The 17,529-nt window shown below is 42.2% G+C and overlaps 1 protein-coding gene across 1 annotated transcript in view; it reads left to right on the top strand.

Annotated features, from left to right (window-relative positions):
- Positions 1–17,529, top strand: part of PPA2 (inorganic pyrophosphatase 2) — a 35,958-nt gene extending 18,429 nt beyond the window's left edge. Inside the window, exons 8-12 of the mRNA XM_084517209.1 lie at positions 7,911–8,038; positions 9,846–9,931; positions 11,306–11,375; positions 16,268–16,307; positions 17,359–17,529. Of these exons, the coding sequence (XP_084373335.1) occupies positions 7,911–8,038; positions 9,846–9,931; positions 11,306–11,375; positions 16,268–16,307; positions 17,359–17,387 (353 nt within the window). The 3' untranslated portion in view covers positions 17,388–17,529. The remainder of the gene's footprint in view (positions 1–7,910; positions 8,039–9,845; positions 9,932–11,305; positions 11,376–16,267; positions 16,308–17,358) is intronic.

The raw sequence follows: 17,529 nt of genomic DNA, 5'->3' as shown, positions 1-17,529 counted from the left end.
ATAGAGTGGGAGGTATATTCCTTTTATTTATTTATTTATTTATTTAAAGAAAAAGATACAATTATGGTAAACCTGGAGGGAGTTAGGTTTTTACAGCACAGGTAAAATGCAACTCTTCTCTGGATAAACAGAGGTTCACTTTCTCAAATACAGTCATACTGGGAATCACGATAATGAAGTGAGCTTTGTCTGAGAGTTAATGATTGTTATGAGACCAAAAATCTCATATATAGCATTAGGTGTGTATGGTCAGAGCCTGTTCTTTGTTGGCAGGTGTCTCCAAGGCACAGAACGGCCTTTCCCTAGCAGGAGGGGTATCCTGTAGTTTTTTGAGGAATTATGTTTCTCAGCCAGTGGAGCTTTTTCCTGGTTTCTGAACATAAAGCATATCACTGGGCTGGTGGCCCTTCATGCAGTTTTCTTGCAGGTGGCTTTGACACGAGGAATACTTGAGTTGTGGGGAGGGAAGGGGAGAAGAAGCAGTGAGGAAAAAAAAACTCTTGGGTTGATGCAGATTAAAATATAAAATTTATGATTCTTTAATTTGGCAGAAATTAATAAGTTCAGTTTAAGGAAATAGTAATAGTTTGCTGCTAATGTTAGTTTCAATTTAAATCTCTATAATGTGGTATAAGCATTAGTGGTTTAAAGATAAGCAGTTAGCATCCTATTTCTGCGTGGTGTTCTGCTTACTCTTACCTATTTTTCCTTAATAATTTGTGAGAGTTTTATCAGAAAACTGGATTAGAGAATTTAAAAGGAAAAGGAGTCCAGTAAGTAGAGGTAAAACTGAGACAGTTTCTATCACTGGGTTAAGTAACTTCATTTGAAAGCCCTGGTTTGTGTATGCTTTTTCTTTTTTTCTTAAGGTAACGACTGATGTGTTAGCTATGATACAGCTTTGGTTTGTTTGGGAAGGGAGTAAGAGTCTCGTTATTATTATTATTATTATTTTTAATGAAACCCTTTCCTGTGGTTGTTGTGTGCATCCTTTCTTATCAAAGAATAGACGCAAAACCTGAAGAAAAGAGCTGCCCTCACGAGCTTCAGAACATGGGAGAAATACTTACCCAGTTTAAAACGATTTCCCTGAAGGGTTGGAGTTGTTTAAAAAAAAAAAAAAAAGCCCCCCTCATCTGCTCTCCCAAAACATGACTAGCTTAGTGTTTAACAGCAGCCCTTCTTCGCTCTGAAAACAAACAAATCTGTTGAAGTAGGCAGTACAATATGTCCCTTTATACTTGTTTTCCCCCCCTTCCCAAAGATGTTAATTATTTCAGCAAGAAGGGACAGACAGCAGCGACGGATGCAACCGCTATCTCCGTCAATAATTGATGTGCTGCTATGTTCCGGTAGTGGCCTCCTAGGGAAAGATGAGGCTAAGTGTCGCCTACTGTCTGTCCACTCGTTTTTATATCATTTGCTAAACATTTTGAATCAGACTGAGAATCCTCACATTTGCTTTCAGCTCAGTATGTGCACAGCCCCCAGTGAACATTTGGAAAAGATAATTCCGAGGCAGCAGAGTGGTGATTACTTGCAAACCCCATCCTGAGCCCGCGCAGTGTGTTAACTCCTCTTGCTGCTTTAAGCACACCCCAGGTACTCTGTATATTCTCCTTCTGGGATTGTGATCGTTCTCGTAAGTGCAATTGATTTTTCTGAGCCTTCACAGAACTTAAAACTGAGCAGTCCCAACTTCTGAGCAGCCCTCATTGTTTATTCATCGCACTCCGCTGCACTGTGTCCTGCAGGCATTTATTGATAAATACTGTTTTAAATTGGAAACCCTGCCTAGAACTCCCTCTTTCACGCAGAGCAATGAAAAACTCTGGTTTATAGTGACAACCCGGAGGAATGATAGACAGTGCTCAGCACCTCCTCGAGTGGGAACGGTGTCGTCGGTGGGAATAGCAGAGACTTGGTGTCTTTGGGCTGACTTTTGGAAGGTAACCTGCTTTTTGTTAGAGCACTTAATGTGGCTGGGTGCAGGGACAATCTCCAGATACAAGCTGTGCATGAGGTGCAGGTGTCTGGATGAGAAACCTCCTTTTAAACCGATACCTGGACATGTTCAGATTTATCTGTTTCAATAAGATCTGCCTTTGTATCTGCCTGAAAACCACTGCGCTGTCTTTCTGCTCAGGCAGTTGCTAGCCAGATGGCCAGCAAAGTAACTTCAGACCAGGGTCTGGGAGAGGGCCTAAAAGCTCCCAGCACACTGAAACACTAAATCTTGGCAGTGTAATAGGCCTGTTTTTTTTTTTTTTTTTTTTTTAATGTAGCATACTGGCCAAGAGAAAAAACAGATTCTTGGACTGGAAAGGCTGCCTGTCTGCTTATCTCATAATTTGGATTGAATTTAAGGCATTGAAATTCGCATACATATCTGATGCGCTTCGCAAGATTGGGCTCAGGAAGGGCGAGCAATATTTTGGTGCTGTAATTTGGTCTAAATGAGTGCAGCATCTTCGTGTCGGACAAGAGGTTTTGCAGGTGACCTGCAGTTGAAGCAGAAAGACTGGAGACTGGAAGGTCTGACTCTCAAAAGGTGGTTTTACCTGCCTGAGGTGAATCAGACAAATCCCGAATGCTGGATGGCATTTCCGAGGTGATTTACCTGCCTGGGATTTTAGCAACCATTTTCCACCACTGCTCACTGGGAAGAACCCTGAATATGTTCAGCAGCAGTTGGCGATTTCTGCCAGCTCTGCTATAGTTAACTGTGCTCTGTTACTGTGCTTCTTTGCCAGTGTCCAACTCCAGATTGGCTTTTTGAGTTTACGTGATCAAACCCTCAATGGGGGAAGAAGTCTCTTGCACGCTTTGTCCCGTATATTGTTATATAGCCTTGCATATTAGTGTATTTATATGCAGAGCAGCAGCAGAGGCCCTGAAAACCTTTGTTGTGGATTTGTGTAAGCATTAAATATAAAGGAATTAATTATCTGTGCTGGGGCTCCCCTCCTACTCCCTCACACCACGCTGCACAAAATACACCAAATGCCTTTATATGGAATGTAGCTGCTGCTTCCTGTAAATGTTTATAAGATGTTATTAAAAACATATGTCCTCCCTTCCCACAGACCTTGTTTAGAAAGCTTGCTGCAAGCATGTTGTTTTAGCTTTGCTTGCAAGAAGCAGCATCTGTTGTACTAAAAATGGTAGTTTTGTACAAATGCTTTTGTCGCTCCCTTTTGTAAAGCCTGATAGAACTGGGAGCCGCGTTTGCATTGGCTCGCTCCCTTGACAGAGAGCTAGCAGCAGTTGTTCGTGCCAGCCTCTTGAGATTTTCCTTATTGAGCCTCAACTGCAACCCTTCAAGTGATTAGCCAATTCTTTTTAACCCTTGTTGCTTAACTTTGGTGCCCGGAAAAATGGGATCTGTGGTTGTATGTAGGCAATTGAAAGGAATCGCCACACAGAGCTGGCGGATACACGTTGAAAATGGACCTGCAGGAGCCTGACCTTGCTGGTCTCTGCCACTCTGAGGGCTTGCCTGCAGAGATGAAACCGTACTACGCTAGCTACGTGCTTGCTGCTTCCGTGCACGCTTAGCCTCCTTTGCATCAGTGGGAGCACAAGCTCTGAGGAAAGGCGAGCAGTCAGGGTCACTGTGTGCTGTGGAGAGGACATCTAACTCCGACTCGTTTCTTCCTCCTCATAATGCACAACTGCTTCTATAGGTAGGAGTGCGGTATATGACTATACTGCTTATCATTATATTTTCTTCTACCTTTCTTTGCTTGTTCTGTTATCTTCAGATATTTTTATCTTCTTCCACTTGATGCCCCTAAGATGCTTTTTGGCTTTCAAAGAAAGTGTCTTTCAAGCTGTCTTCTAAGCTTTTCTATGGTGCCTTTTAATAAACTGAAGAGCTAGCTGTTGAGTGATGGCAGAGCTGCTGTTTTCCGTGTATTTTGTGCTGTGTGCTGACTCCACAGCAACAGGATTGATTTTTTTTTTTTTTTTTTTGGTTGTGCTTTTTCCTGCTGCTTGCCCACCAGCTCCCATTATAATGCAGTTTCTTTTTTTTTTGTTTTGTCAGCAGCTTAAGCTTCATTTGGTGTCCTGTAGCTGGCCATCATAATAAGGAAAAGCAAAGTAAAGCATGGCGGGTGAAGGAGAACAGCTTGCAAGGAACCAGGGAAACATAAGCAACCGCTGTCCCTCCTCTTAAGCCCTCAGAATATACAGCAGTCAGTAGTTTAGGGGTCATATAATGCTACAGCACTATGCCTGACTTAGGTAAACTGAATCAGACCTGTATTTTCAGTAGTAAGAACGTGAAATTCAGAGATCATTCTGACCCTGGAGGTGATTGTCCCTTTGTGAAGGAGGTAATGAAAGCCTGTCCTGAAGCCTTATTCTGTTAGTTGGGTCCTTTTAACAATGATAAACAAAGCCTGTAAATAAGGAATGCCAGATGGGGAGGGGCTCAAGTGTCACTTAGAAGACAGTCAAGCACTTTTGATGAACAATTTTTTATGGGAATGGGAGGCAAATAGCCAAGCCAAAGGAATGGAGAAGCAGAGTTAGGTGAGAGGTTTATTGGAACAGGAACCAGAAAAAAAGAGCAGCAGTCTGAGAAAGTATGCTTGAATTTAAGCAGTGACCGGAGACAGAAACCTGGAGTTCATCCACCACTGGGAGTCAAGGAAATTGCTGCGGCAGCCTGCTTTGCTTTGCAGACTTGAGGAGATACTGTCTCTTCAGCAAGTACTTGAAATCGTGAGTTCAAACCTCACAAGAGAAGGAGATCACGAGGGCTCGATGGGAGGAGGGCAGTTCCCTTGCTTGGAGAGAACTGGATGATGCACTGGAGCCCTGCAACTGATGCATTTGGAATTGGAGCTGTAGTTTTATTAGGGTCCAAAAGAAGCATCCTGGCTCCGACCAAGACCACCCTTTTCGAAGTCATTCCTTCTTTGTTGGTCTCCTCTACCGACCTCTGTGAAAGGCTTCTTGTACTCTTAAAACTGCATTCCAGCTAAAAGACCTGCCTCCAGCACAGCCTTATGTGCCCTTGCTTTTTTTTTTTTTTTTTCTGGGATTCTGCCAGTGCAACTCCCTAATCTTCTACAGGCAGATGGCCAGCAGCCAAGTTCAAACTGTGTTTTACTCCGAGTCCATAAACACGTAGCTCTATTAAGTGTGTGCAGAAGCAAAAATTTACGTAGGGTTCTTCAAGGTTTTCTGCTTTATTCTGTGGGTAATGTATGATCCAGTGGAATTCGGGAGTGGCATCTACAAGATGTGTGAGTGTGCTCAGCCTGTCTTCTTGTGGATGTTTGGTCTCACAGTTCAGTCCACAAGTCATCTCCCTCAGCAGCCTCTACAGAGTTGAGCGGTGTGTAAGAGAAGGTAAAAAGTCTTGTGCTGGTCTCTAGAAATACTTGAATATCCTTGTTTGGGCTCAGACTAGATTTTAAGGAGGCATTTAGGCACCTGAAGATGGAAAGGGCACAGCTGGGTGTTAATCCCATGGACTGAGCGCCTTTGGAAAACCTCTAGCAATGAAGGGAGCTGGGTAGACAGAAGACCATCCATCAGCAGTCACGCTGGCAACCGGGAGCTGTCAGTGAGCAAGGCTTGTCTACTGGAGAATAGCATGAAACAGGCGAGCAGTGTGCCAAGAGAGGGTGAGATGCTAAGAAAACAGGAAGGGAGAAATGAGCAAGTAACTTGCAGAACACTAGAGAAGGAGAAGAGCACTGTAGAAGGTGGCTTGGGCAGAGTGAGGTTATAAAATAAACGGAGGACCGCATACAAAGCACAGCAATAAAAAGCTCCCATTTCTGTCAGAAATGACTGTTAGAGGGAAATAAATGCAGAGAGAAGGGTTACACCAGCTGCAGAAAGTACTTGGCTTCTAGACAGGGCAAAATGCTTTATTGTAGCAGAATCAGGTAAGATTGCACTCATGGTTACATGGAAAAGCCCAATGCCAGAGGATTCATTTGCCAGGGGGCTGATACTCAGACAGTTGAGGACCACCTTACTGCAGGTGCCAGGAGTGGTGGTAGCCTCCTCACAGGACGACCAAGTAACATGGGATATGTGCAGCAGCAGGAGATGTTTGAATCACAGAATCACAGAATTTCTAGGTTGGAAGAGACCTCAAGGTCATCGAGTCCAACCTCCAACCTAACGCTAACAGCCCTCCACTAAACCATATCCCTAAGCTCTACATCTAAACGTCTTTTAAAGACTTCCAGGGATGGTGACTCCACCACTTCCCTGGGCAGCCTGTTCCAGTGCCTCACAACCCTTTCAGTGAAGAAGTTCTTCCTAACATCCAACCTAAAACTCCCCTGGCTCAACTTAAGCCCATTCCCCCTCGTCCTGTCACCAGGCACGTGGGAGAACAGGCCAACCCCCACCTCGCTACAGCCTCCCTTGAGGTACCCATAGAGAGCGATAAGGTCGCCCCTGAGCCTCCTCTTCTCCAGGCTGAACAAGCCCAGCTCCCTCAGCCGCTCCTCGTAGGACTTGTTCTCCAGGCCCCTCACCAGCTTCGTCGCCCTTCTCTGCACCCGCTCAAGCACCTCCATGTCCTTCTTGTAGCGAGGGGCCCAAAACTGAACACAGTACTCGAGGTGCGGCCTCACCAGAGCTGAGTACAGGGGGACGATCACCTCCCTAGCCCTGCTGGTCACGCTGTTCCTAATACAAGCCAGGACGCCGTTGGCCTTCTTGGCCACCTGAGCACACTGCTGGCTCATATTCAGCCGACTGTCCACCATCACTCCCAGGTCCTTCTCTGCCTGGCAGCTCTCCAACCACTCCTTTCCCAGCCTGTAGCTCTGCTTGGGGTTATTGCGCCCCAGGTGCAGGACCCGGCACTTGGCCTTGTTAAACTTCATGCAGTTGACCTCAGCCCATCGGTGCAGCCTATCCAGATCCTCCTGCAGAGCTTTCCTACCCTCGAGCAGATCGACACACGCACCTAACTTGGTGTCATCTGCGAACTTACTGAGGGTGCACTCGATGCCCTCGTCCAGATCATCGATGAAGATATTAAAGAGGACCGGCCCCAGCACCGAGCCCTGGGGGACGCCACTAGTGACTGGCCTCCAGCTGGACTTGGCTCCATTCACCACGACTTGGCTCCATTCACCACGAAGAGTTCACAGAGTGAACCTTTGCCTCAAAAAATACAGCCCTTGAGCAGTGTTACCCTGAGCTTTTAATCTTTCACCCCCAGGGGTGCCCCCGACATGGCCTGAGTTCCTCTTGGTCTCCTCTTCCATCTTTGCACAGGAGGACTGTGGAGGCAGAGGCAGAGCTTGCTTATCACTGTGCACGGATGCAGATATCACAGGGTTATCAGCAAACTTAGTGCTTAACGCTCTTGGCACTTAACTTCCGTGTATCTAAGGGCTGAATTTGGAATTAAAGAGCAGAGGTATGCCTTTAATACAACTTTGAGAAGTCGAGCCTGTATTTAGTTTTGAGATACTGGTTTAAAATCCGTGTGTTGAAATTGTTTTTCTCTGCTGTTCTTCCATTATCAAAAAATGCCTGTAGACCCTACAGTAGCTGGGGAAAAAAAAAATCTTATGAAATAATCTTAAGTATTGCAAGAGGTAGCTATTGAGATGAAAGTCTATAAGGAACTTTCTTCCTTTTCCTGCCATAACTATGGCCCTTTTATTCATTGTCCCTTTGGGTTTTAATTAATGAAGAGCAGGAGGCAACTGGTTTACCTGGTTAGTGTGGTGGTAAAATCATAAAATATCAGCTTTGGGCAGCTAATGTAATAAAGTGGAGTTCCCCAATGACTTTGAAAGTACTTAGTGAAACCAAATTGCTTGCAAATCCTTTATGAGACTTTGAAAAATTAATGTCACAGAAACTGAGAGTAAAAATGACCTTTTTGTTGTTGTTTTGTTTTTTCAAACCTGCAGATATTGATGATGTCAGGAAGCACAAGCCGGGTTACCTTGAGGCTACGATCGAGTGGTTCCGGTTATATAAAGTTCCTGATGGTAAACCAGAAAATGGGTTTGCTTTCAATGGAGAATTTAAAGGCAAGGTGAAGATAATTCAAAATTAAAGACGCGTCTTTCTGTCCTATGGCCTCTTTGATACATTGTAGGGTTCTTGGATCTGGAAAGGAGGAGAACCTTGAACAAAAAGAATTTTTAAATGAAGCATCTTTTAATACAACGTGTTCGGATAGGAATAAATAATGTGTGCTATCTTTCACTTTATCAGGGAAAATACATATGGTCAAGCCAAGTCAGTAAAAAAACAGACAAACATGCAGCCCCAGTCCTGACAAGACTTCCATGTGCATCTGTAGGTTTGTAGTGCTTGTCACAGCATTTTCATTCTTCCTGTCAGAGGAATCAACAGACAGTCTTTTCAGATACTTTTTTTGAGTCTTGATTGATAAATTCTCTGGACGTTTTTCAAGGCTATGCAGTTCAAGATAGACAATAGGCTGCAGATCTTTTCATATTTGGTATTTGTTCAAGGTATAGTTTTTCCTGGTAATTCTGTTTAAGACCACTTGAGCTGCTTTTGGCTTGAAGGCTAAAACATATTTTAACCTTTTTTTTTAGAAAAAATGAATGGCTTTTTAAACATCCTACAGGAAAAATGGCCAGTGTTTGAAAGTGGGCCTGGGGATAGACCTTGCTGAGGAAAATGTCAGGATTTTTCCAGAGGAAATTGTGTGTGATCTGTGTCAAAATGCTTTGCAAATCATGTATTGTACACTGTAGGCTTTTTTTTTTTTTTTTTGGCGAAGAATCACAGGTTCCTAATGAATGATGTTCATGTGTCAGCTAGTTCAGCTTGCGGCGTGCTATCAAAGTTGTAAAATGCCTTCTAACCAGCACAGACAACTTTGCATGTTTTGTCTGGTTAAAGAGATGCCCTGACTCCCCTCTGCACTAAAGCTGTCTTTTAAATCAATCAAACACAAAGCTCTAAGGATGGCTAACCTGATCTCTCCCTTGTTCTCCCAGGAACTACTCTTTCAAATTTTCCTGCTCTGTAATTCTGCTGTAGTGACAGCTTTAACAGGGTATATCCCATTCAGGCTCGAGGCACTAAATGCCCCGACATAGCTGGTTGGGAGCACTTGAATAATTCCCAAGTGTTTCTGGAGACCCAGGATGTGGTGAGGCGGCTGTGGCTGTGCTCCAGCAGCTCTGGTGAAGTTCACAATGTTCCAGGGGCGCTTTGCCAAGTCACTCCTTGTTAGGAAATGTGAGTGTTCTGCTGGCAGCTTTTTGCAAGCCAGTCTAGATATCATCATCTGGACACTGAGGGTTCTTTTTTATTTTTATTTTTTAAAGCTTTTCTGTTGTTGTCCCCCCATTACTTTTGTTTTTAAGGAAGCAAAAGCTATTAAGCAGCTGACATGTTATGTTGTTGCAAATCCTTAAGTATATGATTGGGCAATTAATGAAGTAAATGCAGATCTTGCCACTAGAGGGGAAACCTTAACTCTGACCCTGATGTGCACACGTAACAGAAGAGCACAGCTCACACTTTGTCCCATTTCAGACGTGGTACAGTTTTCTACAGCTGTAGGTGTCTGTTTAGCGTCGAGTGCTGGCTTCATTTTTTCATGCAGGCTTCCTGTTTTCTGGCTGCACACTGAGGAAAAGTCCTGAATGTGTTGCCAGTGTATTTGACAGATAGTGAAGTTCGTTTCTTTTCATAAAAAAAAAAAAAAATGGTGTTAGATTTTCCAGAAATTTAATGAGGCCTCGAAGGAGGCACCTTAAAGTAACACATGAAACAGCATGTGTTAATAAACTAGGTATGTCTTTTTTTTCTGTTTAATAACCTTTTAAATCATATTTTTTTTCCTTGATGTAAACTAGGATTTTGCTGTTGAAATTATTAAATCCACTCATGAATACTGGAAAGCTTTGCTTCATAAAAAAGCTGATGGAGGCACCATTAAATGGTAAGTATCCAGGCACATCTTTCCTCTTTGTATTGTGCTAGACTGTTGGTATTCAACACGTGGCAGCTGTGCATGAGCTGCTTTGGTTTTACTTTGAGGTAACAGGAATACTCATGTGTTTAATTGATAATTAATTAATAATTGAATGTCGTTGACTAATTACACCTTGTATGATGATGGTATACCGGTAAGCAGTTCAGAAAATATATTGGTTATATAAAAGTGACACAGATTACTTAAACTTCCCAGTTTGTTTGGTACTATTTGGGGGGTATCTCAGAATCCAGTGCAAACCTTGTCACTGTGATTTAATTGTTTTCGGGAATGCCACATCGGTGCTCATTACGAGCTTTTGGCCTCATCTACATGAAAGTGGGCTTCATGAAGCTCTCTGGAGGGGCTTGCATCAGCATTTCTGGCACCAGAGGCCCTGAAGAGTGGGCAGGTGTCTGCGTGGTGCTTTCCAGGGGACGTGGATTGCCATCGGCTAAACCAGAGGGCGAAGGCTGTGGGGAAGGCTGTGTTCAGATAGTCACTTTCCTCTTCTACTGTGCTGGAAAAATGTGACTTGCAGGTGTTTGAACACCTTAACAGTTGCAGAGGTTGGTAGTTCTGCTGCAGCACTGCAAGAACACTGCAGGATAGTACTCAAACTTGGGTCCTGATTGTTTCAGGGGTACTTGGAGCTTTATGTTGATGCAATTTAAAAATAATTAAAAACTTCCTTTGAGAAACTGAACTTCGTGCCATTTATTGTGTAGAACCCTAAAAGCTCATGACCAAACTCACTTTTGGTGTGAAAGGATGCATACCCATAGTCTGTAGGGAAACTTACCTGTGAAGTGTTTAGTCCTGGAGTTCCCTCTGTGTTTTTTTTAGCTTGTTTGTTTATTTTTCTCGCTAAATGCTGCAGGCGGGTTACTGTAACACGAGGGTGGCTTGCTGTAGAATCTAACCATCCTTTAAAGCACAAGAGACAAGGGGATATTCATGCCATTCCTGCTAGCCATCTAGGTGGTGTTCAGCTCCTACAAATGTTAATTTTGCTGTTGACTTTTTGAGGGGATTTAGTTTATTAACTGTGGTCCTCTGAACTGTACCCAAGTGAGCTGCCAGAAGTAACTGTGAGCGCTGCTTACATTAGCATAGAATTTATAGCCTAAAATCCACCCCAAACCCAAAGAAACAAAGAACAGCACTCCAAACACTCATTCCCTTCCAGCATTACTTGTTACTTTGCGTCTTTTACTTGTTTCATGACAGAGATCCATATCTGAGCTCTGTATGTGAAGGTGTTTTTTTTTTCCATGGGTACTAATTGTGTGCCGCTGCTTTCCACTGATGGATAAAATGTTTTTTAATTTTATTTTTCAGCACGAATGTTCTGGTGAGTGGCAGCCCGTTTTGTTGCAGTGAGGAGGATGCCCGATCAATCGTGCAGTCGGTAAGGATAATACTTACGTTTTTTTCCACCCTTTTTCAAAAGTGATAAAAAGGAAAGAAGACTCAGAGCTCCACAACTGAAATGCTCTTTAATTAAGTAAAAATGTAAGCTATAAAGTAAAAGGAAAAGCACAAAGGTTGTGAGGGAAGTGTAAGCATTATAATATAAACCTTCTATTGCAGTGGTCCAATTGTATTTTCTGGCAGGTTCATTACCGTTCTGGTGTGTTTTTTTTTTCTCTGCAGCACTGTTTCTTCTGATCCTGAATAGCAAGATGGACTGCTATTTGTATCTAGCCTGCTGTCTTCTCTGTCTCCCCTGTTGCCATGAGTTACCACCCAGTGTTAGAACTCATTGACTAGCTGACTGTAGTCCCTAATCACTAAAGGGATCCTTTGTTTGTCTACTTGCATAATTAAATGCATTGCTGTAAAAGAGGGGGGGTGCTTTTTTTGAATGCTTCTTAAAGAATGCCTGTCATATTTTGCAAATTAACATAAAATTAAAACATGCAGGTTTTCTGTTCAGGCGAGAAAAATGTCCTGCAGATCTGATGCTTTCATGTGCAAATGTTGTGGGGAAGAATTTCTTCCACTTTAAAATTTGCTGTTTTGGATGATGGAATTTAAACAAAGTTACCAGAAATTACATGGAGAGAAGTACCCCCAAAAGTACTACTTTTCTTCTATTTTTCTTTTCTTTTTTAACATATACTGTGATTCTGTCTGTGCTCATGACCTCGTCAGCATGGCAAATACTGTGCACATGTGCTTATCTGCCTGGGTAGCTAACTGATGAGGGCTGTACATGGTCAGTATTTTGCCTTGGTAATCACACTGATAGGGCAAGTTCAGATATTAAAGGAGACGGCATCTTTCTGTGCAGGTAATGTTCCAACAAAAAACTTCTAGTAAGGATGTTGTCTCGAGTGGGATTCTGCCACAAATAAGACTGCAAAAAAAAAAAAAAAATCAGCTGCAGAAAAGTCAGTTTGAGTCATAAAGAAGTGTCAGACCTAACTTCTGCTGTACATTTATGCACTTGTACTTGTAAATGTGTTTGGACCCATGTTGAATAATGGGACTGTAAGCTTTCAATGAAAGAAAAATTGATTTTGGAATTGAAACCTGTTTTTAGACATGTCTGTCACAGCTGTAAGCAAATACTTGCCTCTTATATCAAAATTTACCACAATGTTTCATGCATGTTTGAAATGCAGCTGAAATTTCAAGTGCAAATGTACTTTTAGTTTGGATGGTGACAAACTTTCAAAGGAATATTTGTGTTTGATTTCTGTGCTGTTTGTACTTTTGAGGCATGTAGGTAAATAATTATCTGTTCAAATTAGCAGTATCCATTATTCTGTCTCTTAATTAAAAATAAATCTTTTTCCTTTTTGGGAGGATGGGGATAGTAAAACCAGTTTATAAAATAAGTACTCTGCATCAAACTTTAATGTCTTGTTTATTTTGAATGCTTGGCTTTTTATCAAATGTTATCACTTCCTGCCTTTTTGTGCCTCAGCATTGTTTTTCTTGAAGTGATACTGGTTTTTGAAGTCACCACATACTCCTTTCCATCATTCCATTTCAGTTTCTTCTAAGTATTTTTTTTCTTTTTAGGCTACTGTCTCTTGGTACTTCTCAGACAGGGAAAAAAGCTGCAATGCTGGTTTAAATACTGGTGTTACTACATGCAGCTTCCAGTCTCTGGTAACTAAGAAAAGTAAAATGCTCTTGAAACATGAATGGTGGACAGTCAAGCTCTAAGTACAAGCAGGGAAGTTGACTTGCACATTTTAAGCAGATACCCTTTTGTCTGGTACACTACTCTGCCCACTTTGGTTGTCAGGCACTCATGTCTTTCAAACACAAGTGAAAGTACGTGAGCGTTGGCTGCAGAATTTTAATGGCTGTGGTAATTTTAAATGAAAGCTGCCTGTGTCTGGGTTTTTTTTTTTTTTTGGTTGTGGGTTTTTTGTTTGTTGTTGTTTGTTTTGTTTTGAAACTAAAAGCAGATACATTTTCCTTCTAATTTGAGTCCATTTATTAACTTCTAGATGAAAGCAGAGGTAGAGATTTTGTATGCAATTACAGTGAGAAAGATACTTTGCCTACTGCAAAATTTCTGAGTTACTTGTGCAGCGAGGGCAGGTTCCCTACACTTCTGTTTCCTGGGTCACGCTATTACGACATTTTTTGTGTGGGTGATAATTGCCCCAAATCAGGTATATTGAATTTTAAAACAACAACAAAAAGCAGAAAGTATTGTTGTAAACCACTTTTTATGGTGAGCAAGGGAACTCGAACTCAGAACCAAATAGAAAACAAATCCGTACCAAGTGCTTACCGTGGGAAGGATCAGTGCTCTATTCAGAATATCAGATATTTTTGATGGGGCAGTTTCCGAGGTAGCCCTGTTCAAACCAATAGGGTTTATTTTGCTGTTATTTGACCTTTCATTATTTTTACAGGTGTGGGACTAGAATGGTTTGGCTTTAGGGAATTTCCACTCCACCGACTCAGTTTGCAGACAGGGGGCATGTGTGCTGTCATCTGCATTGGTGGCAAACTAAGGAATAATTCTGCGGCTGCTGAAGTTGCTGTGTCTAGTCAATCCCAGAGAGATCAGAAGATGATCCGTGCATGTGGGAACACATTCAGAACGTTTGAGCCAGCCAGAATTATACCAGCCCCCTGTAACTACAAACCCATCGAGTAGTAACACTTTAGGTGATGAAAATTTCTGGTGTTCCCTTGCATCTGAAAATTGTTTCATCTTTTCTCAGCTTCGCTGTTAGTACGTGTTGAAAACTAAACCCAGAAGGAACAGAGCTTTGTAGCTGCATGTGTTAGTGCTAAGATGGACTGTTTATTTCAGGCTTTTAAGTGTTGCCATCTGTAAAACTGACCAGGACAGCCAAACCTTTGTTTAACATTAATCCCGAGAACCGCTTGCTCCCTTGCTCTGTGAAGAAGCCGCTGAGGACTCTTTAAATTGGAAAATCTCCAAGACAATCTATATATAGTTAGTAGCGCACTGTTTCTCAGACTTATCACATAATTCTTCCCTTATAATACTGGAAAGAAAACGAACTAGGAAAGCTTTGCTTGATGAGATCTCTCTTGATGAAATGCAGAAAAATGTCTTGCAAGGGAAAATATTTGGCTTTTCCTGGTAATTTAAAAAATCTCCAGCAGAATTTGAACATGTGTGCTTACTAGTGTGTTTAGAATAATTCGGATCTAAGCAGGGAAGTCTGTTAACTGCCTTTCTCCCTACATTTTTTCTTTTTTTTTTTTTTTTTTTGTCCTTTGAGGGCTTTTCCATTTGGGATTTAGTAGAAGCAGAATTTTCTGTTCGGTGCCAAGTTGTGAAACAGATGAACGGGGGGGGGTGGGATCCTCCAGCAGTGTCCCAGATGGAAGCGTTCTGTCATGAACAGGCTCCCGGTTCAGTCGGGTGAAGCTTTGAGCTGTTCTTGGTGGGAAGGTGCTGAGTCCTTATCTCAAGCTTTCTGAGCAGTTCTCCCAGAAGTGGCAAGCTCCTGCTGGTTCTCCTGAGATAAAGCTTTGGTTTTTGCTGGGAAGAGGTGGGGTGGTCTGCTGGTACGGCCTGGAAGTCCTGGGTTAATTTGTCATACGGACACATCCTGTCACACCAGGCCCTGTAACCCGTCTGTGCACACAATTGCCCTGGGTATAGGCAGAAAAAGAACGCTGTGGGTTCCCTTTTCTCCTCAGAGGGTTTGACTTGCTGCTCGGCAGAGCGGGCCCTGCGCCTGCTTGGGGGCAGCCAGGCCTGCAAGACTTCGCCTCAGCGTGGTGTGAGTGCGAAACTGTGCCCAGCTTGTGGGTCCTCTAAAATCCTGCAAAGTGCTCCCCAACTCTTTCTTGTGCTCTTAGTCAAGGCAGGAATTTCTGCTTTTCAGCAGAGAAGGTGTGTTGGCTTTGCAGCTTTGTTCTCCTGAAGCTTTGCACACACTGCTGTGGCACTCCATGTTGCGTGGCTCACCCGAGTGCCTAGTCCAGGGGTTGTGTGCTTGGGTGAGCCGAATTTGGGTGGGTTTCTGTCATGGAAAAAGCCAATGTCCTCCCGGTTTTTCATTTCATTTGTGTGGGTGAGTGTTGTGGTGTTCCTGGTGCCCAGATGCTCCCTTTCTTCTCCATCAGTTAGTCAGTTGGAGAATTTGCCTGTTTGTGAGGAGCTGAGGGATGGGCAGTGGAGGATGGTTACTGTAAGAGCAGCTACAGCCTTGTTGTGTAGAACATGCCTCCAGCTGGTGTTAAAGCTGCCTTTAATCTTGTCCTATAGGTAATATGACAGGCTGTGCTGTGTAGTACTGTTACTGAGTAGTGGTGTGTCCTGCTTTCAAATGGACCTGGAGTGAGAATGACAGACTTATGTTTTAAAACAGTTTGTTGCTCTCCACAGAACTGACTCTTCCTCTGTTAAAATGTCGTTGTAAAAGAGTATAACTATTGATTTAAAATGTTTGCAGGCATGTAATGTAAATTGTGTGTGTATTCTCTTACATGTACCTTATAATGAAACATAGAGTAACATAATTGGAAAGGCATTTTCTTTACTCTTCAGTATGTAAACAGAAAATCCTGTTATCCTCAAAGACAATGCGGTAGGAATATCCCCTTTATGTTACATAAGGTGTTAATCTGCCACTCATTATTATTCTGTCAGTTATGAGCAACAAATGCATTTGTACAGTACCTATAAAAAAAAAAAAGAAGTTTGTAAAGTAGAAAGTTCTCCTGTGAGGGCAACAGAAAGATCTGTTTTTATTGGTACCTCTTAGCTTCAGCAGTAAAATACCTTTGGGTTTAGGTGCTACCAGTGAAACAAAACACTGATGATGTTTCTTGTTTGTTTTGTAGGCACCAGTGCCTGTGAATGGAGATCCTGTTTCCCCAGAAGGTATATTCTTTTTTCCCCAAATGCCATTTGACTCCTCTAATCATTTGTTATAGAAATTAACATAGAAACAGTACTGTTGAAAAGGGTGTTTTTATGCACGTAAGCGTGGTGATAGTGGTTTGTCACTGTGATGCCTGTCCTCTGTTAAATATTACATGGACAGAAATTCCTCCCACAAACAACCTTGTGGGAGGAGGTTGATTTTAAGGATAAGTGAAAGTGTAGTTCACATAAAGAGATGAGAAGACTAAATATTTCTTTCATCACTTTGATCATGGAAGGTAGATGTGTGACATTTATTCTCTCTAAAGGAGAAAGGTTGCTTTGTCTTACTTTTGTTGCTTTTCACACTAGCCAGCTAATCAGGTAATCAGCCCCTTTTCCTACAAGTGACATAACCACAGCTCTCAAGTGTGATTTTTAAAGACAAGATTCTTTTTACTTTTATGACCAGTTTTCATTTTAATAGAACATGTGTTTTCACTCAAGGAATAAGAATGCGTCCTAGAATTTCATTTTTGTTAACTACTTTAAAAAAAAAAAAAAAAAAAAGAATTCTCCACTGGCAGGAACTATAGAGAAGACATATGCACTTTTTGAGATGGAAGGAGTTATGGAAACACTAAGAGAAACTTAGTTGTGAGTCGAGTTCCAAATTGTTTGCAAAGTAACATCTGTGTAGTCCATGTCATGGGAAAGCAAGTTGCATTCCATTTGCCCTTATATGGCTTGTCAATAAATAGCATTTATTTACTGAAGTATTGCATCTCAGACCTTTGACAAACAACTGAACAAATCTTTGATATTTTTCCAGGGATGGTTCAGTCAGAAACTTGAAACTTTGAAACGTTGAAACTTGTTGCAAAGTTGTTTCAGGAGACTCTTAAAGTTACTGTGAGGACGTGCTTTCCATAGGCTGGGGAGAGAGCTCACTCAGAAGTATTGTTAGGCGGGGAGATGGTTGAAAGGGCAGCATGTTGCTTGTTGAAGAGTTTGTGACTGGCTGGTTGTACAGAATTAATGTCATCTCAATGTGTATTTTTTGTTTTAGTTGATTCCTGGTACTTTTTCCCCAAGTGATCATTGAAGCGTTCTGAAGCCACGTCTCCAAATCTTAAGTCATCCTGTTTTTGAAGACAGGCAAATGCATTAATTGTTGGCTGAGACAACTTTTCAAATTGTGTAAACCTTTTCTCATGTAAATAAACATTGGCATTATAAA

The sequence above is a fragment of the Aythya ferina genome, assembly GCF_964211825.1.
Source record: "Aythya ferina genome assembly, chromosome: 4".
NCBI classification, from domain to species: domain Eukaryota; kingdom Metazoa; phylum Chordata; class Aves; order Anseriformes; family Anatidae; genus Aythya; species Aythya ferina.
This window is presented reverse-complemented; position numbering and strand designations above follow the sequence as displayed.